The sequence below is a fragment of the Portunus trituberculatus genome, chromosome 14 (genome assembly GCF_017591435.1).
Source record: "Portunus trituberculatus isolate SZX2019 chromosome 14, ASM1759143v1, whole genome shotgun sequence".
NCBI classification, from domain to species: Eukaryota; Metazoa; Arthropoda; class Malacostraca; order Decapoda; family Portunidae; genus Portunus; species Portunus trituberculatus.
The window spans coordinates 6,861,250-6,884,427 of record NC_059268.1 but is presented as its reverse complement, the minus strand read 5'-3'; the positions used below and the strand labels follow the sequence as shown (position 1 = coordinate 6,884,427).

General features: G+C 41.2%; 2 protein-coding genes across 11 annotated transcripts in view; both read left to right on the top strand.

The window, feature by feature from the left end:
* Window positions 1-8,983: 8,983 nt before the first annotated feature.
* LOC123503656 lies at window positions 8,984-13,234 on the top strand. 2 transcript variants are annotated; one of them, XM_045253607.1, is made up of 3 exons: window positions 8,984-9,155; window positions 10,054-10,242; window positions 12,707-13,234. In XM_045253607.1, exons 1-3 carry the CDS (start codon window positions 9,101-9,103, stop codon window positions 12,913-12,915), a joined length of 453 nt encoding a protein of 150 aa, XP_045109542.1. In that variant the 5' UTR covers window positions 8,984-9,100; the 3' UTR covers window positions 12,916-13,234. The 2 variants fall into 2 exon arrangements, with proteins under 2 accessions (XP_045109542.1, XP_045109541.1); XM_045253606.1 differs by having other exon boundaries at window positions 12,704-13,216.
* A 2,320-nt stretch (window positions 13,235-15,554) lies between these two features.
* Window positions 15,555-23,178, top strand: part of LOC123503369 (zinc finger protein Xfin-like) — a 53,617-nt gene continuing 45,993 nt past the window's right edge. For 2 of the 9 annotated variants that reach the window (XM_045253063.1, XM_045253062.1), the window contains exons 1-2: window positions 15,560-15,815; window positions 20,758-22,955. In XM_045253063.1, the coding sequence (XP_045108998.1) occupies window positions 20,844-22,955 (2,112 nt within the window). In that variant the 5' untranslated portion in view covers window positions 15,560-15,815; window positions 20,758-20,843. Of the gene's footprint in view, window positions 15,816-20,757; window positions 22,956-23,178 lie in introns of those variants that run through there. The other 7 variants (XM_045253066.1, XM_045253064.1, XR_006674431.1 and 4 more) reach the window with 5 other exon arrangements.

Here is a 23,178-nt window from a genome sequence, read left to right as displayed (position 1 = left end):
CTTGTATAGGCTTCGCTGCATTTAAAGACCCACTTATCTAGACCTCGCTGCATTTAAAGACCCACTTATCTAGACTTCACTGCATTTAAAGACCCACTTGTATAGGCCTCGCTGCATTTAAAGGTCCACTTGTATAGGCCTCGCTGCATTTAAAGGTTCACTTGTATAGGCCTCGCTGCATTTAAAGACCCACGAACACGCCTCTGCTCGTGAACGATTAAAAAACTGCTAATCCCACGTATGTACACAGTCTGAGGAAGTAATGTCATAAACTCTTGTGAATTTCCTATCGAGAAATCGAAAAAAAATATATATTGAACCTTTTACTGTGAAAGAATGACATGTATTACTTATTCTATTTTATCATCTTACTATTGCTTGCTTGTTTTATCTTAATATTTCTCTATTCAGTCACTCTTATCATGGTGGACAGCTTGATTTTAACTACAAGAAGACTCGGGTAGTTATAATCGTCCTCGAAATGAAACAACTGCGTATCACAAATCAATCACCCCATTAGTTGAGCCGAGCTAGGACTGATCAGCGCCAGTTTTATGGAGCATTAATCAGAATTCACGGGACATTCATATCTTTTTTTATCCATAGAGGTAAACTGATAGCTGAATGCATCATCGGCCGAGAGAGAGAGAGAGAGAGAGAGAGAGAGAGAGAGAGCGTGCGTTTTGATAGTGTGGCTGGGTTTAGATTGGCAAGTGACGGGTATAAGAGAAAGTACTTGAAAGTTTTTTTGTCGTGGGAGAAGAGGAGGAGGAGGAGGAGGAGAGGGTGGAGGAGGAGGAGGAGAAGGAAGAGGAGGGGGAGAAGAGACTAAGAGGACAAAGGAGTGAAGAAGAAAGGGAAGGAAAAGAACACTGGTACAAGAAAAAAATGAGGAACAACATCTCGAAGAAAAAGAGACAAAGGAAAGAAGAAAGTATTAATAAAAGCGGGATTAGAACGTAAACTAGAAGTATTACATTCTTTCCACCTACACACACACACACACACACACACACACACACACACACACACACACACACACACACACACACACAGAGAAAGAGAGAGGTCAGAAGTTAGATATAGATTGGAGAAGTCGCCTCGCCGGACACAGCTCCCCTTTTAGCATTAGGCAACCCACTTCACTTCCTCCACAGTGAGAAACTAAACATGGATTTATGAGAATGACGTCCCTGGTGGCGGTGGTGGTAGTGGTAGTTGAGAGAGAGAGAGAGAGAGAGAGAGAGAGAGAGAGAGAGAGAGAGAGAGAGAGAGAGACAGGGTGGGTGGGGTGGGTAGGGAGTGTCCAGTTGTAGTAGTAGATGTTGGTGGTGGTGGTGGTGGTAATGGGGGAGGTGGTGGTGGTGTGGGAGATGGTGGTGGTGGTGGTGGTGGGTGGTGGTAGTCTCTATATAGGATAACCTTAAGTGAGTTATGGAGGACTTTTTTCTCTCTTTTCTCTCTCTCTCTCTCTCTCTACTGTCTCTTCACGTCCTCTTCCTCCTCCTGTTCTTTCAATCGCAATCCCTCACACTATGATGATGATGATGATGATGATGATGATGATGGCAATGATAGTGATGATAATATTCCCATTCATCAGTATATTAGAAAAATCAAAATAAGTATCATAATGATAATCATGGCATTTTTCCCTTCTCCTCTTACCTTCTCCTTTTTCCTCCTCCTCCTCTTGCTCCTCCTCCTCTTTCTCCTCCTCCTCCTCCTCCTCACCCTCTTGCTCCTACTCCTCTTTCTTCTCCTCCTCCTGCTCCTCCTGCTGCTGAAGCAACACCTACACCCGTTGTTTCTTCCCACCTTCATCAAGAATCTATCACAGACCACTTATATTTACTTTGCCTTACCTCTCTCTCTCTCTCTCTCTCTCTCTCTCTCTCTCTCTCTCTCTCTCTCTCTCTCTCTCTCTCTCTTCCAGTAGCTACTTAACATTTTCTTTTTTTTTCTGTTGTGTTTTACTTTCTTGCTTTCTTTATTGATCAGTCTACATATCACATCATTCCTCCTTCCTTTCTTTCTTAGCGTCAACACGAGCAACCACAAAGACGTCATGGCGATGCATACATAAACAAAGGAATGAACAATAAATAGCAATATGTAGTATCGATCAAAAACACGAATTGGAATAAATTTACAACTTGTAGCTATGTAATCCTTTTCTTTTAAGGGGACAGACAAGCAGATTTTTTTTTTCTCTCTCTCTTTCTAACCCTCCTATTTACTTTTTTAGATCATGTCAAGATTAGGGAACCCTCTAGCTCTCCTCGTTTCCTGGCTCCCCCTTCGTAGCTCCATCACTCGGTTGACATGACGTATGAATGAAAATAATAATAAGCAAAGCTAGCCTAACTTTAATTTTAACCTAACATAACCCTAATTTTAACCTCGATTATATTAGGTTAAAGTTATGATTAGGTTAGTGTTGGTTATCATATTTTCAGTCACACGTCATGTCAGCTGAGTGAAAGAGCTGCGAAGGAGGAGCCGGGAAACTAGGGCAGCTGGAGAGTTCACTATTTTTTGACATAATCCCTTTTTTTTTTTCTTTTTCTTCTATGGACGTATTCTTAGAAAGTCTCCTTCACATGACACACCACGATGGACCTCTGGAAATACGAGAGCAAGTAGACTAAATTCAGGAAAGAACGCTATAGTTACGCACAGTCTCAGCTAGGAGCATTGTATTCTGCTACTACCCTCACTTCCACTGCATCCAATGTTCTCCTTCAGTCATATAAGATCCTCCTTAGAATTAGCATCCATCAACTATCAGGTTTTATAACACGCAAAAGAGAACTTACAATGGAGACAAACTGCTTAAATAAGTAAAAAATAGCGCGGTACACAAACTTATTTCATCTAAGATATTTTCAAGAGTACCGTCATGCTTCTAGGGATAGCTTAGCAAGGATTCTGTACCATTAATAAAAGAATATACTCGAGAACGTAATTAACCATCTATGCAGCCTATAAAGAACAGTCCTGAGGAAAGTCCAAGGAGTTTAAGAGTACGAACTATGAAAACCCCGAGTGAAGAGACGAGGTCCGAGCAGATTTGCGACACACGCCATGGAAGAGACAAAGTGGGTCACCATGCGATGTTGTCTGCGTTTCTCGGTCTAGCATGGCGCCGCAGTGACATGTGACTCCCCTCCTCCTCCCCGTCGCCATCTCTCTCTCTCTCTCTCTCTCTCTCTCTCCACAAAAGTGTGACGCCACTAGGAGCCCCCAGACTATAATTCTAAGGGGTTAAAGCGATAGTTTTGTATTCCTTAATTGTATCAAATTTAATTGTTCCTTTCGTGCATTTCCAAATTCATTTGTTCTTTTTGTGTGAGTGCGTCTTTCCTTTCCCGTTGACAATGTTACATTTTTATTATATTCACACCTTAACTGGATTCACGAACAGTTTTGAAAATCCTTGCAATTTCTACCACAGCTTTGAAAAATATTGGAGGTAAGGTGCTGGAATGTCTCTGAGAACATTCCAGTCTTAAAGTACAACCGTAATAGATTGTTTGTCATCGTTTTGGATTTCTAGGAAAGGTGACAACAGACTTACTGTTAATTTCCTATTGGTGTGAGTAAGAACCATGGGTAGCGGTGGGCGTGGCGAGATCGACTCAACCTGTAATGCCTCTAAACACCAATCAGAACTTAAACACTCCTAATCATCACCTGTCTTTATTTAAAAAAGTGGCGCACCTACTGGAGATTGCAAGAGTCTACCGCTCAAAAGAAATAACTGAATGCCTCCTACAAGCATAAAAATCTCAACTTGTCACCTTCACAGTACGAGGCTTTGCTACGCCACAGCTCGCAACCACCGCACTTGTAATGTTTTATTCTCAGAGTTGCATCCGTGAGAGCAGGAATCCCACACACGCCTCGCTCACACATACCCAGAGAGCCAGCCATCGGGGAACATCACTGAGTCACCCACCACCCGAGCCACAGCGCTGAGCTAAACATAGGGAGCATGACGATCAAGCACTAGAGAAAGATAGCTCCAGCCCCGCACCCCTGGAATGGAAGGACGGGTGGGATAAGCGCCCGCCTCTTCTGCAGCCTTGTTCCCGCACGCCATGCTCTCTGGCGACTTTCTAAAGGCACATTCTGCTGCAAGTGGCGATACTGAACACTTTGACAAACTGACTGACTGACTGACTGATTGACTGACTGACTAACTGATTGACTGACTTACCAACCATCCAACCTACCAGAGAGAGAGAGAGAGAGAGAGAGAGAGAGAGAGAGAGAGATAATAAGACAACATATAAGAATCGAAAGTATAGTATATATAGATGGAAACGTAGTGCTCTCTCTCTCTCTCTCTCTCTCTCTCTCTCTCTCTCTCTCTCTCTCTCTACTTCCCTTCCCACCGTGTCCCGCTGTAGTAAAAATATGAGCCGTTTACAGGTAAGTGCGGCAGGTGAGCTGCATGCCGACCGAGCCTCTCATATCGCCCTCCATTACGGGATTTCTATGAACCCTGCCTCGTGCGTGTGTGTGTGTGTGTGTGTGTGTGTGTGTGTGTGTGTGAGCAGTGCTTCGTCAGCGCTCCCCGTGTAGGATTGCGAGTCTGGTATAGGAATAGATATCCAAAAACTATCGATTATAGAACTAAACATTGCACCACTACGATGTGAGTTCACTTGCATGTACACTTAAGCTAAGGACAAAACTGAAAATTGTTATTGTAAGAATCTTTTTTTTAACTGTGACGTTTTCATGGATCAAATAAATCGTTTTCTTTTTATGATGAGTATTTTTGAAGGAAAATTAAATAGATACTGAAAAAGGAGAGAGAGAGAGAGAGAGAGAGAGAGAGAGAGAGAGAGAGAGAGAGAGAGAGAGATGGCGGACAGATGGCACTGGCAAAAATTAGATGTCCGAAAAAAAGGGGCGTCCACTGCCGGTCCGGGATTTAATAACAAATTCCTGACAGTAATGGCCTCTCTCCGTACCACGTGAAAAAAAAAAGCAAAAGAAAGAAAGAAAACATCATGACGCCCACAAAAGGTCGAACAGCAAACCTTCTCGTAATTGACTAAACTTGCTAGAAAAAAACCCTTCATTGTTGGGAAAGATAAGAAAACACATATATGTAAGTGCGCAACCCTGTGTGTGTGTGTGTGTGTGTGTGTGTGTGTGTGTGTGTGTGTGTGTGTGTGTGTGTGTGTTAGTAACTCCTTCGTGTGTACAAGCCTGTTGCTATGATAATTTGTACCGACGCAGTTGCTTCTTATGTATATTCTGTTTTCCTTTCAATTACATGGTTTTAGAATCCTTAAAGACAAAGGTGCAAAGATTTTAGAGAATAAAGTAGTGATAATGATCATTTATCTTGGTGGAGGCGGCGAAGTGGGAGGAGCTAGTCAGGTTGAGCGCCACCAAATGGAAAAATTTTTCTTACAAGAACTGTATGTATATAATCATCGAGACGGTAACTCTATATGTCATGCACTATTACTAACTGTTATCTCCACACCCCTCTGCTCTCATGCACCCCCAAAAAAAAAGGAAAAGAAAAACAGCAGAGGAACATTTGGTTGACTCGTATGGATGGCAAACAGAAACGAAACGAAAAGGCAAAGGAGTGCCAGTGTACAAATGGATATATACTAGTGATGTATCGGATATCCGCCTCCGCCTCCGCCTCCGCGGATCCTCCGCGTTTTATTAACCTCCGCCTCCGCCTCCGCCTCCGCCTCCGCATTTTCAGATAATGAGACCTCCGCCTCCGCCTCCGCCTCCGCATTTTCAGAAAATGAGACCTCCGCCTCCGCCTCCGCCTCCGCAATTTAAAACTGCGGAGGCGCGGATGTTTACCGGTACCTGTATTTTTCGGCACACAGTTGCACCCCAAAATATAGTAAGATGTTTGTTTCATTACGGCGTAACAGTAACATGCAACTGTAGTACGCAGTACGCACATATGGCCTCTCTGACCGCGTCTGAACGTGAAACATACGCGTATACGGCTCTCATCTCATGCACCCCACCCACAGCTAATCTCGCACACTGCCAGACGTATGATTCCTCTTTTCATTGGTTGCTGCATCCGAATTATTAAGTTATAGATACTAAGTTGAATATTTCTATCCATTATGAATTCATTTTTTTTTTTTTTAAAGATTTAGCATTAGATCCTGATTATACCTGAAGGATAAAACACTTTTGACATCGTCTGAGACGTTTGACACGTCTCGCTATCTGCCGCCAGTGCCAACCCAGTGACCCCAAAGTTACTGCTGAACTCTGATGGTGTTGCCTACGTGTTACCCGTCAATCTCTTGCAGCAGTCATGGCTTCACGCAGCAGTAAATGGGTAAAAAAAAAAATCTGTTCCGCCTCCGCCTCCGCGGAGGTGTAGGCAACAACCTCCGCCTCCGCCTCCGCCTCCACAAAAAACTATTCCATAACCTCCGCAACTACATCCGCATCCGCATTTTTTGAGAAACTGACCTCCGCCTCCGCCTCCGCCTCCGCGGAGCCACGAAATTTGACCTCCGATACATCACTAATATATACACTCCCACCAGCCGCAGGCCGCACGCGACGAAAATCTTGCACTGAAGATTTCAACTTAAGTTTCCGGACGGTGAACATCTCAGTAGGACTAGATTGACCGATTCATATTGAACTTGATTGCAAAACAGACTTGTGATTGTTATTTGTTACTTAAGAAATAACTAATGGCTGAAATAGTTATAATAATCATGAATATAAAGAGAATTACGTAATGAATAAGAAAATAGCCTATATTAAACACAGAATAATAATGCTAGAATTTTCCAATCCGTCTCAAGTCCACTATAATAACAATATCTTAAGAATAGCCACAGGTGTTTACGTCCGGCCTGTGACATGACGTGATCGTAATTCAAACACGTTAAAACAGGCAGAACAGCAGGGGAGAAGAAGAAATAGAAAAACGACGACGATAACAGTGACAAGGAAAACAGTTAAGAAAAAAGAAGAAGAAGAAGAAGAAGGAAAGATAAATATGAAAACGACGATGATAACGAAATTTCTATTGACGGTTAATTCATTGTACGAGTAAGTTATCGAATAAAAAGAGTGAGAACGTACATCTTGGAAGGAGGAAGGGAGGAAGGGTGTAAACCATGTATAGGAGGGCAGAAAGGAAGGTAGGTGGTAGGTAGGGAGATGGTGAGCCGCAGCGCTTAATTGCAGCCAGCGATCCCCAGGTATCAGGCTGCCGAAACACCTGTGATCCTGGTAATCTTGAGCTCACTGCGTAGGAGGACCAAAAGGTGGGGCGGAAAAAAATAGGAAGTGGGGGAAGGAGGTTGAGATCCGATTGTTTCCTTGTTACGTTTAGTTTCTGTATCGATATGGGAGACGAATTTCCTCTACATAATGCGGGGAAATTAAATCCTTTCACAACTTCGAGCTATATAATGAAGCCTCTCTTTGCCCGTATATTTTCATTAGACGAAGCATCTTTTAACTCTTTCTTTTCTGAAGGCGAGGTTTCCTTGACGTAAATTCTGCCAAGTTACCGTCTTATGTTAGTTTCATCAGCACGTATGTATGTATGTATGCATGTCTCATATAAGATCTAAACATTTACGTGAAGCGAAATGATCTTTTATGTTCTGATTAAATAATATAGGAATCTTCTGATATCACATTTCGTTACTGTTATCACGGACGGAGATTTTTGAAGTTCATAACTGAGAATCCAAATTCTGAATGATGAAGCCTTTTTTTTTTGTCTGAGCTGCCAAATCAACAAAAGTATCAATCAAAACGTTCTTTTTCTGACATTATAGAGAAAAATATTACAGCTTTTAATGAAATAATAATTCATTTCTCGTTTTCTAGGACATGGAAATTCTTCGTAGTACTAATAATAAGAAATAGTTCCTGCTCATAACTGCGTACTGTATTCGCCAAGCTGTTCATTGAAAATACTGAAAAAACAACCGCAAGAATACCTACAGACGACTATGCTGAAATGATTGCCCCCGTCGTGTAAAGCTTCAGGTAATCTCGTCTTTCCTTTCTTTCGTTCATACCTCCAAGCTGCGAGGAGACAAGGAGTAGGTATTTCAAAGAGTTTTGGCTGTTGCTTCCCTGTCACTCAGGCTTCCAGCAGTCGCCACAACCCTCCGAAACTCTTCCTGCCACGGTGGAGTCTTTTATCGACCTATGACTTTTTGAGCACTTCGTTATGTACTACAGTCTCTTGAATGGTTGTGTAACCTAGAAAAGACAAAATTGATCCCTTCTAATCTCTCTTTCTTTTTTCCCGCAATACCAAAGCAATTCGCTAATCACTTTCCAATTCAGCCGTTACTAGGAGCTTCCTGTTCATATCTCTCTTGAACCAGCAGCAGCAGCAGCACATATGTAGGTCCTAGGCCACGTAACATTACTTAACTTATATTTGGCTTTTATCTTTTCTTGTAAACTGAACCTTGTACATATGGAAGATGCAGATCCTTGGCAGTCAGTCACATCCAACAGTGGTGACCTGTTACTGACTCTCTGGCTCTCCCGTTTGTAAGTCCGTCTGGTAGTTGCTTTTTTTTTCTGGAGAGAGAGAGAGAGAGAGAGAGAGAGAGAGAGAGAGAGAGAGAGAGAGAGAGAGAGAGAGAGAGAGAGAGAGAGAGAGAGAGAGAGAGAGAGAGAGAGAGAGAGAGAGAGAGAGAGAGAGCAATAAGGTACAGACACGTGGGTGGAAATTAAGATTAAGAGAGTGAGGAGGGACGGAGGAAGTGAGCGAGAGGAGGAAGGGAATAAGCGGGAGAGGGGAAGTGAGGATAAGGATGGGAAGAAGGATAGAAAGAGATGAAATAAGTTACAAGCCAGAGAGAGAGAGAGAGAGAGAGAGAGGCCCATCGGCAAAGGTGCGTGGGCTGGTCACTGCTGCGCGGCTTCCATCCTTTCCTCCCGGTTCTCCCTACGTATATAAAGGTGGCACCACTGAATCGCCTCACTCACTCACGCCACACACCCGCCTTAGTTAACACACGACACTCGAGGCAGGACTGCTGCTGCTGCTATTGCTGCTGCTGCTGCCTGCTTCACTGTTCTTTGTCTCACCGGGATGTGTAATACTGCCTCCAGAACTGGCTTGCTCCTCTTCCTCATCATTGTTGGCAGTGAGTGCGTGTGCGTGTGCGTGTGCCTGACTGTGTACGTCCGTCATTTTAGTCGACGTATATGTTTTGTTTTTTTTAAGTTTATCAGAATGTTATTTGTTTTTGTAAATACTGTTTGACTTAAGTATATTTTTACGTGCTTCGTGTAACTTCTTTAATGCTAGTTGTAAATTAGGTTTCATGTGTGTGTGTGTGTGTGTGTGTGTGTGTGTGTGTGTGTGTGTGTGTGTTTGCCGGCGGAAACATATTTCAACAACACGTAAACGAGTCGTGTTAGAGTGAAGCGACTTGCAATGCTGGTATAGTGCATGATATTACACACACACACACACACACACACACACACACACACACACACACACACACACACACACACCAGGTTCTCACTGCGAAAGGTTTGCCAGTGATCAGTGAACAGATTTTGTCTGCAAGGACCAAAGTGATGTGATGCATAGTCTGTGAAACGTTTCAATTTTGCTCATAGATGGATGGGATCATGAACCCCCGCTGTGAACACACACACACACACACACACACACACACACACACACACACACACACACACAATATTTCTAAAAAAAATTCATAATGTCCATTTAAAAACATCACAAAGATCTTTGGGTTCTTACAGACGGATACAGAACAGGGTTATTTATTTTTTCTCAATGACTACATATATCCTTGCTGAACGATCACTATATTGTCATACTCCTACTATTGAAAACACCAGTCGTTTCCCCTAGAGCCATTTAAAGACAAGACCAAGCGATGAAGATTCTGAAATCTTTGAAGACGCTGAGCACTTTCATACAGGGATTACCTGTGTAGGCTCCTTGTCTTCTTGAAGCTTCCTTTCTTTGCTTATACTCTCATATTGTGTCTTCTCTTCTCTTCCCAGGTGAATGTGTCCGGCAGAAGCGACAGGACCTCATACCCTCTCCTCGGGTGGGGAAGAGGGTGGTGCTGAGGGGCGACAGCCAAGGCGACGTGGACATCCTGCTGAAGGGGCTGGCAGACACAGGCGACATCCGGCCAGAGCTGCTGAGGGAGGGAGAAGAGGACTGGACTTCCATCCTCACTGGTCCAGGTGTGTGTGTGTGTGTGTGTGTGTGTGTGTGTGTGTGTGTGTGTGTGTGTGTGTGTGTGTGTGTGTGTGTGTGTGTACGCGCGTACGCGTGAGTCATTAGGAATCAGAGAACTTTTCCATCAAGCATTGTTAATTAAACTTTTACTTATGTGGTTCACTATTCTATCAACATTGTGAATACTGAAGAAAAGGTGATTTGTATGAAGACACATGCAAAATTTAAGCTTTTATGCTACAAAATTATTCAAGAAGCTGTAGCACGAAAAAAAAAAACATGCCTCAAAAAGTTTTAAGTAAAAGACAAAGAAACTCAAACTCAGATTATTAATCTATTCTTGTTTTCTCAGTAGCTGGAGTAGGTGTATTTTGCTTCTATATTTCCTGCTAGTGGTCTTACGGCACTGAACGAGTTTAGCAACCCACAGTCCTCGAGTGGTTCAAGAATTACTCATTCTTGTATATAATTGCTTCATTCTCTAATACAGAGGTCTGCATTACTTCATCTGCTACATCAGTCGTAAGCAAACTGTAAAAATACCTGGAATCATGTATTTCATAATGGTAACTTGAGAGTTTAAGAAAAATTTCACGGAAAATATCGCAATAAAATTTTATTTGCTTTCATACTTCAAGTTTTTTCTTTATATTATGTAAATACGTTCAACTTTTCTTTCAGCTTAATTTACATTCAGTTCTTGCCTGTCTCTCATCAGTGCACGGCTAACAAAACAAAAATGTCAATGTTGTTTCACAGGCTTATTGTATCATGACCTTTACTTGTTTCATTATCTATGTTCTAAATAGTAACTAAAAGGGCTCCAGAGTGGTGGCAAGAGGCTGACAGAATGGTCCAAACTGAATCACTGCCGCCATGCAGATAAAGTGACTAGTATGTCGTGCGTAGCAAGTCCCCGCCACACGCGACACTTCGGTAGATCTGCGTGCCATTCTTGTGTATCCTGAGGGCGATTTAAGCGTGGGGCCGGCTGGGAATGCGGGAAATGTTATAGGCACTGACCTGGCATTCTTTGTGCCTTTGACCCCTAGATATTCCGACTTCGTCTTTGTCCCCATCACGCGAGTCAGTCACGCTTCGTTTCTCTAATCCATTCACGCAATACCCACCGAAAAAGTAGATGAATGAATAAATTATTTAACTATAATCAAATAATCAATTAAGTACATAGCTGAAAATACTAAACTAAATTTGTATGGAATTATTGCCGCCTCCATTGCTTCTACCACGAATGCAGATGCATTACTCGGAAGTTTTTTCCTAGCCATCATCCAGCAGCAGGAATTGATCCAAGGGGGATGAAGAGGATTAACTCTCTCCAATGTTTCTTGCCGAGTTGGGCACCTGACAGTTATTGAAATACTGATTGACAGACTGTCGAAAATAGACATTGTCAATGCGCATTTTGTGCAGAAAACGTCAGGTGAAATATTCCAGCTCAGATCAATGGTATATTTCTAAACGAAATGTGAAAATAATAATTATGGTCGATGTCTAAAGACAGTTAAATTTGGTTTACTCCCACTCATCCCTTTACTCATAATTACTTACACCTCTCTGGAGCCATCCTTGAAGTGAGGATAGACAAGGGAAAAAAAAAAAAAAAAAATATATATATATATATATATATATATATATATATATATATATATATATATATATATATATATATATATATATATATATATATATATATATATATATATATATATATATATATATATATATATATATATATATATATATATATATATATGGCGTCTTCGTCCATTTTTCTCTCCTCCCAGCTGCTTGCTCTGTACAAGGGCCTTATCCGCCCGTGTATGGAGTATGGCTCTCATGTCTGGGGGGGATCCACACACACAGCTTTACTAAACAAGGTGGAATCTAAAGCTTTTCGTCTTATCAACTCTTCTCCTCTAACTGACTGTCTTGATTCTTTAAGTCACCGCCGCAATGTTGCATCTTTATCTGTCTTCTACCGCTGTTTTCATGCTGTCTGCTCTTCTGAACTTGCTAACTGCATGCCTTCCCCCCTCCTGCGGCCTCGCTGCACAAGACTCTCTACTTCTTCTCATCCCTATTCTGTCCATCTTCCTAATGCAAGAGTTAACCAGTATCTTCACTCCTTCATTCCCTACACTGGTAAACTCTGGAACTCTCTACCTGTGTCTGTATTTCCACCTGCCTATGACTTAAACTCTTTCAAAAGAGGAGTGTCAAGACACCTCTTACGTTAACTGGACCCTCCTTTTAGATTTTTTTTTTTTTTTTCTCTTTCTCCTTTCTTCTCAACAGGGCCTGGCAACCAGCGGGATTTTTTTTTTCCAACACTTTGTTTGCCCTTGGCCAGTGCCCTTGTAATGTAAAAAAAAAAAAAAAATATATATATTACTCAGGATAAGCCTGTGTTGCCTACTAATACGCAGTCTGTCTCTCTTTCAGCAGGCCATGAGCCCCGCCTGAACACAGTGAATGAGTGGCTGCACCAGTCTGCCGCCTCTCGCCGACCTCGCTCGCACCGCAGAGAGCAGGCTGCCCTCTCTCCTGCGCACCTCCAAGCACTTGTATCCACGCTATACAACTGTGTGCAAAGAGTGGAGGCCTTGATTTCAGATACAGAGGAAAGTGACTCTCGAAGCAAGCTCGCGCTGTAGGGAAAACTAAAGGACTGTTGTGACCATGGCAACGAAGCGACGGAGTCAGGCACAATCAAGGTCAGGCATCGCACCACTGAAAGGTTTCCGAAGCGTCCCTCAACTATAGCGGAGAGGTGAGCGCCGAGCGGGACGTGATGGCCGTAGTGCCTGGAACAGACTCCGCACCACGAGACGCTTGCATGGGACACTCACCTGGTGTATAGATTTACTTAACAGTTTGTCACAGTGTTCTCTCTCTCTCTCTCTCTCTCTCTCTCTCTCTCTCTCTCTCTCTCTCTCTCAATAAATAAAACTGAATCTCGAAGTTGCTTGTTACTATTTTATTGCATAGTCCTATTTAGATTCAGCCATGACAAATTTGTTGATTTTATTATAGTCATAGATAAGTGTAAGAGAGTAAGATGATTGTGTGGTTCACTGGAGGGCGTAGTCTTGCTCAAAACCTTCCTCCGGTCCCCGTCCCTCTCCTCCATCTCACTCCCATCAACCACCCACCTCTTCCACCGTCCCAATCCCGCCCATTATTTCCATCGCCCATCTTTTTGTTCCTCCTCCCCTCTTTTCTTTCCTCATCCCCATCCCCACCATCACCAGCACCTCCTCATTTGCCTTGATTATTTTTTTACCAATATTTCTGCTTTTGCCTCCTCCATCCAGCACTCCCTTTCCTTCCCTCCCTCACTCACTTCTACTACTCACTACACCACTATATAGGTTACTATAGGCTCTACCTCCCCTTTCCCTCTCACCACAACCACTACTAGACCTTCCTCCTCCTCCTCTTTCCTCTACCCCGTCCCTCTACCAACACTTGCACTCCTTCATCTACCTCCCCTTTCCCTCTCACCACAACCACTACTAGACCTTCCTCCTCCTCTCTCCTCTGCCCCGTCCCTCTACCAACGCTTGCACTCCTTCATCATCAATTATCCTTTAACTAGTGATTCTGCTATTTTCTTTCGCTCTCTGTAGATAAACATCAGATAGTCTCACATGCTAAGTTACTTTGCATTATTGTAAGATAGCTCAGAAATGGGATACTGGTGAGCCCCGCGACGGTGAGATGAAAAGAAAATACAAATAAAAAGGGAGTAAAGATATTCAATGAACAACCGGAATAAGATCGACTAAAAAAACTTTCTTCAGGGCCATTGCTTGAAGACGATTGTTAATTGTGTCTGATAAGATAAGGTATGAAATGAATTCATATTAATGCAAGTCTGCCCTTAAGACTCGAGTTCCTGTTGTAAACTCTACGACAGAAAATGTTACTTTGATGCAAAACTATATAAAACACTAACAGCAGCGACTGTACGTATAACCACTAGCAGCTACGTACATGAATTATATATATTTTTTTTCTTGTGTGCAGTGTTTTTAAAAATAACTTCTTGAAAAAAAATCTTATTGGATAGAATGGATTGTATTATCTGAAGGTAAGCTGCCTCAGTGGTATTGAATCAAACACCGATTGAGGCCTTGACCTGTATAGCAACCATTCACCCTGTGATCTGCTACGACTTTTGAGTTTTGAAATGGCTATATTGCGTAGATGATGTTGCTCACTATAAAATATAAGTATAATCTAGAAAAAAAGGAACATGTTAGTTATGTTAGAGAAATGTTAGACGTGTACGTAGTTCATGAAGTTTTTCTATGGACTTTGATTTGAATTGCATGAAATTTCTACGCTCTAGATGTAATTTCTATGGTGATCACCATGAAATAAAAATGATGCTAAATAAACTGATAAATAAGCTTATCTAATGCTACTAAATAAAGTCCCGATAGGGAGATAGGTATATTCACCCAAATCGAGTTTTAAAGGGCAGTTCAACTTACTTAAAATCAGCTGAACATATGATTATGCTAAGAAGCTCAAACCCCGCCCTCTGCTTAGATCTGCACAATATTTACATTTGTCTGTTTACCTGCCACAGTATAGGTAAAGCTTATAATGGTACCATATACCTACATGTCCAGCCGAGTTCGAGTAACCTATATAGTAAATAGATGACCATAGGCATGGCAGACAATGAGATAAAATACATGCCAATGATTAGCTGGTGGCCAAGTAGAGGATAAACATATGATTATGTAATAATAATAGAGAGAGAGAGAGAGAGAGAGAGAGAGAGAGAGAGAGAGAGAGAGAGAGAGAGAGAGAGAGAGAGTTAGATATATCAATCATGAATCTGAATGAACAGGACAGACCTATTCAAGGAGATTTCATAGAATACTCTCCCCCTGCCGGTCATCCCTCGCAGAATGGGTAGCTAGTAAAACCAATAATCAAGCAGTTTTCCCGGCCAAAATGGTGGTCCGACTGACCCACTACGCAAACTCAACAATGGCAATTGGTTATTTTTAGTAGGTACTGCATGACATATTGAGTACATAATTTGATATATTTTTCAAAGCATTAATAAAAATAATTCAACAAAATAATTTAACGGTTGTCATGACATAAAGCAAGTGTACAGTTTGCAATATATTGTTGTGGCAAAACAATATATTGCATAAAGTAATTTTTAGAAAAATATATAGCTAGAATTAATTTCTACAAGTATACACACATAAACAATATAAAGAATTACGAAGTATTTACTTATCAGGGAACAAACAAAACTCTGTCACAAATCCGAAACAGAGTGTTTTATTTTGAATCCTTCCGTGAATAAACAGTCAGCCTTTCTAGCCTTTACTGCAGGCACAAGCAGAGCCATGAACAGATGCACACAGACGTACACAGCAGCAGGCAGCATTGTTTAGTGAGCCCGGACAGGCCCGGAGCGTCTCCCAGCTCGGCTTTGTTGTTCAAAATGGCGTTGATGGACTGTCCTCGGCGGGGAGTGTGATCACCCTGCACGCCACCACCCAGCCGCCTCACACCTAAGGTAAGCATGCACCATCCTAGGCACGCTCGCTAGCACCCTGGAGAATGAGTAACCGGCTAAATTGTGGCTGTGGCGAAGAGAGTGGAGGGAGGTGAGAGTCGGCGTCTGTGTGAGGCTGAGCGGCGGCCGTCAGCCATAACCCGCCTCGGCCTCCTCCCTGCCAGCCCTCGCCCTGCACCACCCTCACGCCTGCCCTTGTCTGGCCTTGCTGCCCTGGCCACCCCCGCTATGTGTAAGCTGTGTGAATGACGGTGTGTATGAGGGAGCTGTATAGGAGGGGAAGAAAGGAAGTCTCTCTCTCTCTCTCTCTCTCTCTCTCTCTCTCTCTCTCTCTCTCTCTCTCTCTCTCTCTCTTTGTGCTGAATCTCTCTCTCTCTCTCTCTCTCTCTCTCTCTCTCTCTCTCTCTCTCTCTCTCTCTCTCTCTCTCTCTCTCTCATACACACACACATAACTTTATTTAGGATAGCTTACCATAGTTTATGTTTGTGCATTTACCACATCTAAGTTATTTACTTTTTATCTTTAGTATGTGTGTCATTGTTTACCACCATGTACAAAATCTTATTAATATATATATATGATTAATTATTATTATTTTTTTTTTTGTAGTGAAGCAACTAACTATTTTGGATTTTTGCTATTTTATTATTATATATTTTTTTATTTTTCTCCATGATGGAGAAATGCACAAAGTTTAATTTTTTCATTTTTCACGAATTATCGTGTTACCATGAAAATAGCTGCCTCGACCACAACGATCACTGCTATTAGAGCTTTGTTTTTAGTGATTCAGAGCAAAAGTAAAAGGTCTACGTAGTCTTTGACCTCTCCCAGAAATCTTCTATGAAACTATGTTTGCTGTATCAGTATTTACTTTGGTAAGTTTAGGTGGAAGAGTAAATCCATTGGCAGTCACAGTACACCATCAGGAGCAACAATGCACCATGTGATAGCCACTTACCCTTGCCTGTTTATTGCATGGCATTGTCAAAGTCTACAAATCTATCAGTGTATCAATGCCAGTGTTAATTGAATAGTTTTAGATTTTTTTTTTTTTTTATGAAGATAAAATATCCACAGTTTTGTGATCATACAACCTGACAACCTTACTAAGATGCCAGTGTGTCAAGTATAGCTTAATGTGTCCTCTCAAGTCATTGGAAGTCTTTGTCTAGTGTAAATATAACAGAAGCTAATGAATGGTGATGATATATGAATCCAGTCCTTATTAATAATTAGTAGATAGTTATGCCTTATGCATATTATTAGAATGGGTATAAATGCATACCGTAACTACTGTTTCCATCCTTTTTTTGCTTAATATTTTTCTCCACATCTTGAATATCTTTCTCCACATCTTGAAAAGAATGTTTTTTGATGGTGCCCAGATCTTCCATGAAGGTGCTTCCTTTGTGTAACTGTATATTGGGAGTGGATGAAATTGGCTTGGATTTGTAGTTAGCCATGCATTGGCATGAGGCCAGATCACACCACATAGAAAGTTTTAGAAAAATGTTAGACAGCAACTTTTAAATTGTTGTTATGTGATATTGAATTTTCTCTTCCACCTCTTGATTTAAGGTGGGAAAACCATCTAGCACCTAATTATATACTTCATTTGTTGGAGCCTGTGTTGGCCATCCCTCAGGCCCTAAAATCAATACAAAATAGAAGCATATACTGTAAATATAGAATGCAATACCCACAATTATTATGACACAGGAATAAGTTACTTGGCATTGGCAAAACATGGCTGATTTCAATGTTAATTTCCTAAAGGTGATCACTTCTTGAAATCAGGTATATATCCTCTAGAACTGAAAAATTAGACATCAGTCAAGACCAGCTGTTCAGCTTAAAATGCACTAAATTTAGGCTACTTAAGTATTACTTGCTTGACGCAGGAAATTATTGTTATAATTATTATTATTATCATCATTGTTATATCTACTTACATATTTGTTTGTTATATATATGGTTTTATCGACAGTGAGTTGGTTTTGCTTTCAGGGTGACTGTCAATCTTCTAATAACATAGTGACTATCCTAATCTATCCTAACTATCCTAATCTATGGTTGAAAAGTGCAATAGGGGAGTTTAAATTAAATCTGGCAGTGCATATCTACCATTGGGACAACATTTGTCATGGTTTCATTCAATTGAGTGAATCCAAAGAAGCATGTGAGTGTGTGTGTGTGTGTTTGTTTGACCTGCTGCAGTCTCTGACGAGACAGCCAGACGTTACCCTACGGAACGAGCTCAGAGCTCATTATTTCCAATCATCAGATAGGCCTGAGACCAGGCACACAACACACACCGGGACAACAAGGTCACAACTCCTCGATTTACATCCCATACCTACTCTTTGCTAGGTGAACAGGGGCTACACGTGAAAGGAGACACACCCAAATATCTCCACCCGGCCGGGGAATTGAACCCTGGTCCTCTGGCTTGTGAAGCCAGCACTCTAACCACTGAGCTACCGGGTGTGTGTGTGTTTCAATCTGTTATTTATATGTAATTTTCCCCAAGATTTACACATGTATGGTCAGGTTGTCACTAACTTGCTATATTGTAATGAGAAGCACTTTAAACCATGGATGAGTTTACTTCTAAGTCATATTATAATGTAGAGAAATTGAAACCCTAATGTTGGGACTGGGATGGGCTGTGTAGAAGTACTATATTGGTGTGAGTTCAGCAATGTGCCGGGTAGATAACCTTCCATAGTGATGGTAATTTAATGACTGACTAAGTAGAATAATAGAATGCAGTAGTTGATTTGCAGATGTATTCCAGTTTCTTTTGAAATACAGTATGAAATTATTTATCATTCTTATCAAAACTTGTGTTTAGTTCTAAAATACTGGATTGCACATGCTTACAAATCCTTACAAATGACTATCACCAGACTATCAAATACAATCCTCCTCCTTCCTGCCTGGAAGCCATTCTTCATGTATTATCAGTCAAGAGGAGGCTCCTCGTTCAACACTCAGAGATGTAGAGGGGCAGAAAAAAAGAAAAACTAACTTATTGAAAAGGGAGCCAGCACCACCTCTTCACCAACTTCTTTGTTTATTTCATGCTTACTTACACCATTTTTCCATGTTACTATGTTATTAATTCATTATAAGATCAGATGAGACTTTTTAGGCATCCTATGAAAAATTGTTCCTTGCTGGAAATAATATTTTCAGCATGTTAAAGAAGCATTAAGCAACTCTCACTTATCCCCAGATGGGCTGTCACCAGCCACCCCATGGGTCACCTATCCTCCCTCCCCAATCAGCCAACTCCTAATCCTTTAGCTCAGATGTTAATTTTAGTCTTATACATAGTTCCTTTTTCACACACTCATTATTTAATGGCTTTCTGTTTTTATTTACAAATTATAGATTTCTATTGTGTGTGTGTGTATATATATATATATATATATATATATATATTTTTTTTTTTTTTTTTTTTTTTTTTATACCATGTGGGCTTTCCACGGGAATTTATGGGCTTTTTAGGGTACCTCCTACCTCAAAGCCCACCCACTAGGAAACCGTTGCCCTGAGTGAGGAAGCCCAACTTGCACTCTGACCGTGGGCAGGATTCGAACCTGTGCACTTGGAGACCCCTCGGATCCCAAAGCACGCTTGTTTTGAAATGATGGCCATAAAATCCCTGGCTAGCAGTGGCCAATCATATAGTTTGGAAACAGTACACTAGCTCTTCCTAACTCATATTCATGGCCAATTCTATATACATAAAGTGAATATGCAGCTTTATACTTATGAGGCTGTGGTCAAACTGGAGTTTGATGGGCTCCATTAGAAAATGTTCATGACAGCCAAAAAAAGGACTCATTAGTATTATTTTTTACTAAACGAAGTGTATGTCACTATATCCAATATTGTTTATATGAATATGAATCATAATATTTTTCCATCGTTTCAATATACAGTCTATAAGATGCACTAATTCTCTAATTTTCAAAGTTTGTGTGATTTGTATGAGTGCTAACACAACAATGAACAGCTTTTCTCAGGGAGGAAGAGAGAAGTGTGTCTGCTAATACCTTGATAGGAACTGCTTCTTTAGAAGACTCTCCGAGGAAAGAGGAGTAGATAGACTGTAAAGTTCTGGGTCAAAGTACAAAATCAACATGTGGCATAATTGAAAAAAGACAGATTTGAATGTGTTATCCAGTCAATGTGTGTAGAGCATCATGTAGTGCCTCTGTTTCCATGTTTTCATGCCCTCAGATGGAGAAATTATTATCCTAGACTTGCCATGTTGGAGCATGGCTGAGTAGCTGAGACCAGAATAAAAGGATATAATATTTTTACAGATGGAACATATTATCCTTATAAACTGTTCCTGTTTTCATTTTGCTTCTCACTAATATTGTATCATCATTAAATCTTTAGATTACTGATTGTGCAGCTTTAACTTGCATGGGCATATTAAGTACCAGTTACCTGTGTAAAACAATTGTATTTTCAACTGTAATTTTCCTAATTATTTGAGCAGCAGCCTTGTGATGTTCTGAATGACTGGTAAGATAATAAGGTGTAAAGAGGAGCATACAGTATCATAGGGCTAAGATGATTAGTATTGTGCAATTGTTTTTTTCTCAAACTCATAAATTAGAGAGAAAGCAAAGTGGTAGCACCCTCTGTTTATATGAAGGCAGATTATGTAGGTGATGGTGTTGCTTATCTCTGGATTTAAAGTAATCTAACCTAGTGTGATACTCTGTTCTTATATGTTTGATCTCCAATGAAATTGAAGGAATTGAAAGATAATTATTGAAGATAAAGTATGGAGATATGGATGATTCTTCAAGTTGAAGGTTGTAATTGTGATAAAAATTTACTTTCTTGATGTGTTTTGTTGATTTTTGTTATGCAGAATAATTGCAATACCTTAACTAGATTCTTCTTTTCCAGGCGTGGCTGAGTGGGTGTTGCCCATCCCTTACTTGTGGCAGTCATGGATAGACAGTGGTCACTGTAATTGAGTGGTGCCAGATAACATGGCAGATCTATCTGAGCACAAGGATGGGGGAGATGATGGGAAGCCAGACACTGCAATAGCTCTGGCGGAAGGGTCTTCTGAACTGCAGTGCACTTCTTCAGGAGTTTGTGGTGATGACCCTCACCAAAGCAAACGATCAACACTTCTGTCTTCAGAACTGCATCAGAATGAATGTGGAAGCGTTAGTGTGCACTCAGTGGAAGCAAAGGGTGCAAAGTCTTATGAAGAAGCAGCAGGTAACCCAAGAAAGCTGGTGCTTGAGGATGGAAATGAGGCACAAAAGGACTTTAAGATACAGGATGAAACAGTTTGTGGTTTTGATGAATCCAAGCTAGCAAAGACAAATGTGTCTCAGGCAAAGGATCCTCCTGACAAAGAGAATGATCAAGGTGAAGGGAAGCTTTTAGCCTCTGAGCAGAATGAGGCTCCACCTCAGGAAGATGCTTCAAATGAAATTCAGTCTGTTAGTACAAAACCATCAGAGACTACTGTATCCTTGAATAACAGTAATAGTGAGCATCCATCACCTTGCACTCTACCAATGTCTGAAGCGACACACACTAGAGACATATTAAAAGAGGCCAATTCATCCACAGAAACTCTTGTCCCTTCTACTCTCGGATGTCAAGAGTCATTAACAAGTTTATCAAAACCCTCTTTATCTACAGTAAAGTCACCTGAATTAAATCTAGATTTATCAAGCTTTGTATCAAGTGATCATCAACAAGAAAAATTAATGGAGGCTGTGGTAGAGTCACAGGACTCCTCCAAAAGTAGCTTACAATTTGAGTGTGTAGAGCCAACTGGGGTTGAAGGTAGTTCTACACAATCATCTTCCATCTCTTCATTAAGTGACCTGTGTTCGGCAAGTGAAGTAAAGCACACTATTATTGATGCCGTTTCCCAGTCCTATTCTGTTACATCTTCAGCCACACAGATAAGCAGTGTCCAGCAGGAGTTGGGTAATGATGTGGTACAGTTGGTGAATCAGAGTGAGGATAAAAAGACTGAGCCTCACTCACAGACTAGTAAAACCCAGTGCCCACAGGAGTCTATCAGTGCAGAAAATAAGAGGCAGGATAGAGACAGTGGTGAAAAGGATGGTGCTATTATTGAACAAGCAAAACATTGTATGGAAAATGAGGTGCCTGATAATTCAGAAATCCTTACTGGTCAAAGTGAAATGAATGTAGAACAGAATGAAAGTTGTAATGATGTGAGTTTAACGAGTGAAACAGGTATGGGAACACTGCCACTGATAGTAGCCACTCATTCCTTGTCTCAAGAACAAGATACAGAGATGTCTGAAAAAAGGGTGCAAACACCTCTAGAATCCACCGAAATGGATGCCACAAACAAGAAAATAGTGCCGTTATTAGAATCTGAACCTCTCAAGCCAGTTACCATTGGCAGTAGCTTACAGCCTTTGGAATTAATTCAGGAGGCATCCATGGTGGAGGACACACCCATCACTACAGACATAGCCATTATTGATAGCAGTGCTGATGAAGCTGACAGTATTGGTGGGCTGGTGATAAATAATGTGATTGGTGCGGCTGATGGAGTGGTTGACTTTCACCCTGATGATGCAGAAACAGAAAAGGAACTGACTGACATTAGTGCATCAGCTCCCCTGCTAGGGGAAGGTAGTGACTCCAGTGATGAACATGGACCTTGTGCCAAGAGGAGAAGGTTGGAGAATGGACCAAATGGTGTGGAGGACAAGTCAAATAGTGCAAATAGAGTCATTTTTAAGGTTATTCCTGTGAAAAATGGTCATGGAGTGTGGAATTCTCAGAAATTACAGGAAGTTCTGTTAGCTAAAGGTACTATTCTCCTTCAAATTCATGCATCCAAGGAAAGCATGGAACTGTTCGAAGCAGAGAAAGATGAGAAAAAAGTGGACTTCACTGCCATCATGGCAGAGACAAAGGATGACGACCATGACCAAATCTCCTTTGTCACTGTTGAACCAGAGGGTGATGACCCTTTGGCTGTATCAGCCTCCCATCCATCCTTCAGCCGCCCTTTGCCACACACCCATAGACTATCCACGGCCCTCCAGCCAGCCATATCAAGACCAGCATTCAAGCATCTGCAAACCCCACAGGTAAGGAAATTTATTGTACATTGTGAATGGAAAATTATATCAAGAATAGATGCATAACCAATTTTGAATTTGCTCCCATTATAAAGTTGAATGTATGAATGAACTTGAAAGTTTAGAAATATAGTCATGGTTGAAAGTTGAGTAACATTCCATAATTCACTTTGTGTTTTGTTTTGTTATTATCACTGCTGATCCCTATAGAATCTGCCAATTATAAGGTTTT